This window comes from Eimeria mitis, genomic scaffold, assembly GCF_000499745.2.
Source record: "Eimeria mitis Houghton genomic scaffold, Emh_scaff3896, whole genome shotgun sequence".
Classification (NCBI taxonomy): Eukaryota; Apicomplexa; class Conoidasida; order Eucoccidiorida; family Eimeriidae; genus Eimeria; species Eimeria mitis.
Window position 1 is genome coordinate 3,713 of NW_013572231.1, and position 1,603 is coordinate 5,315.

General features: G+C 51.1%; 1 protein-coding gene across 1 annotated transcript; it reads right to left on the minus strand.

The window, feature by feature from the left end:
- Positions 1-232: 232 nt before the first annotated feature.
- On the minus strand, positions 233-755 carry EMH_0070620 (uncharacterized protein; the record flags this gene model as incomplete). Its single annotated transcript, XM_013498996.1, has 2 exons — positions 233-243; positions 374-755. 2 exons carry the CDS (start codon positions 753-755, stop codon positions 233-235), a joined length of 393 nt encoding a protein of 130 aa, XP_013354450.1.
- Positions 756-1,603: the final 848 nt, after the last annotated feature.

Sequence of the window (1,603 nt, forward strand, 5' to 3'; positions counted from 1 at the left end):
GATGCTACGCTGTCAGACCCGCCGTTGCCGCCCCTTTTGCCAGAGCGCAGCGTGGGCGGTTGGTCTTCGCAGTAGCTCTCGTCGTGGGATATGGCAGCATAGCCACCCATACCCCCTCAGCAAACGTTTCTTCCAAACGCATGTCTGTCACCTTATAGTCTTACAGGCAACCCATCCTGTTTGAGTGCTGTCTGTCGGTTTTTGAGTATTAACGCGGAAACATGCTGCTGTCTCACGAGCCACCTGAGCACAATAGACGACCGACAGGCAGCGGTTGTCCTCAGAGTTCAATCATATTTGCATACAACTGGGATACAGTATCCAGCCACTTCGTGTAGAGATATGTGGAGGGTCTACAATCTCTTTCTCTTACCTGAGCCTGCTCCCTCTGGCCTGCCAGTCGGGGCACTGGGCAGACGAAGACCGACGAGCTTAGCTGCCCTTTTAATCGAATCATCTCTATCCTTCTGCTCGGACACTCCGTACTTCTGGTACAGCGAGTCGACACTGTCGATTACGTGTAGATATGCAGTCAGCTGCGCCAGAGCCACTGGGTTCTCTCGTGCGACCGCGGCGGCGTGGCCGGCCAAACGTTCAACATTTCCCTCAGCAGCACTCTCCACTCCGCCAGGTAGCTCAGACCCTTTTGTCGATGCAGAAGGAAGCGAATTGCAAGGGGGACTAGAGTTCCCCTGTGACTGCCTTTGTACAACACTTCGCAGGGAGGTCCGGAATGCACGCACCAACGCGGCCATTTCGGAGGTTATCCGCCGGAACGCGTGGAAAAGCTCACGTATACACTGGCAATATTTAATAAGTGATGAGCTTCACGTGCCTGAAATGCATCAATAACGCCTCGACGAACGGCAGGAGGGTGCGTAGCGACTCAAGGGCTCTGCGTTCCCATCTCCCTTGCCTCGAAGCTTAGAAATAATCTGAAACGTGTCATTAAATCCGCATCAAAGAGTATGAACACGAAATGTAATTGCCCCTTTTCAAGTAGTACTACAGTTTTCTGAACAACACANCATCAAAGAGTATGAACACGAAATGTAATTGCCCCTTTTCAAGTAGTACTACAGTTTTCTGAACAACACAGCATGCATATGTCGTCGGCAGCTTCCGTTATGTGGACGACGGATCGATCGTTTGGGGATGATGCAGCCCTTGACAACATAAACATTTCCTTCAAGCATCAATTTTACTTGATTAAATGCCGAAACGATGGAGTTTTCCTTCCTTGGTGACTGAATATAACTCGCTGACTTCACGGCGACGACCGCCAAATCGACGAGAAGTTCAGGAAACGGCAGCGGTGCCAACTTGATTCCGTATTGTTCTATTTTTTCACATTGAAATGATGTTATCCCAGCTAGCGACGACCTCTGCGATCCCCTTTACTGTGACCGGTGCCGTTAAGGCATCCTTGGGCAGCTGTCTGTAGGCCACTTGCTGCTGTTGCATCGCTGACACAATTTCACCCTTTTCTCCTGCTGTGGCGGCATCTATGGTGTAGAAGGGAAGCCTGAAAATGCAGATGGCAGATGGGGAGGACGCAGGAGTGCAAGCGTCGAGTGCATCCGTGGACAGTTCTCAGGAAGTG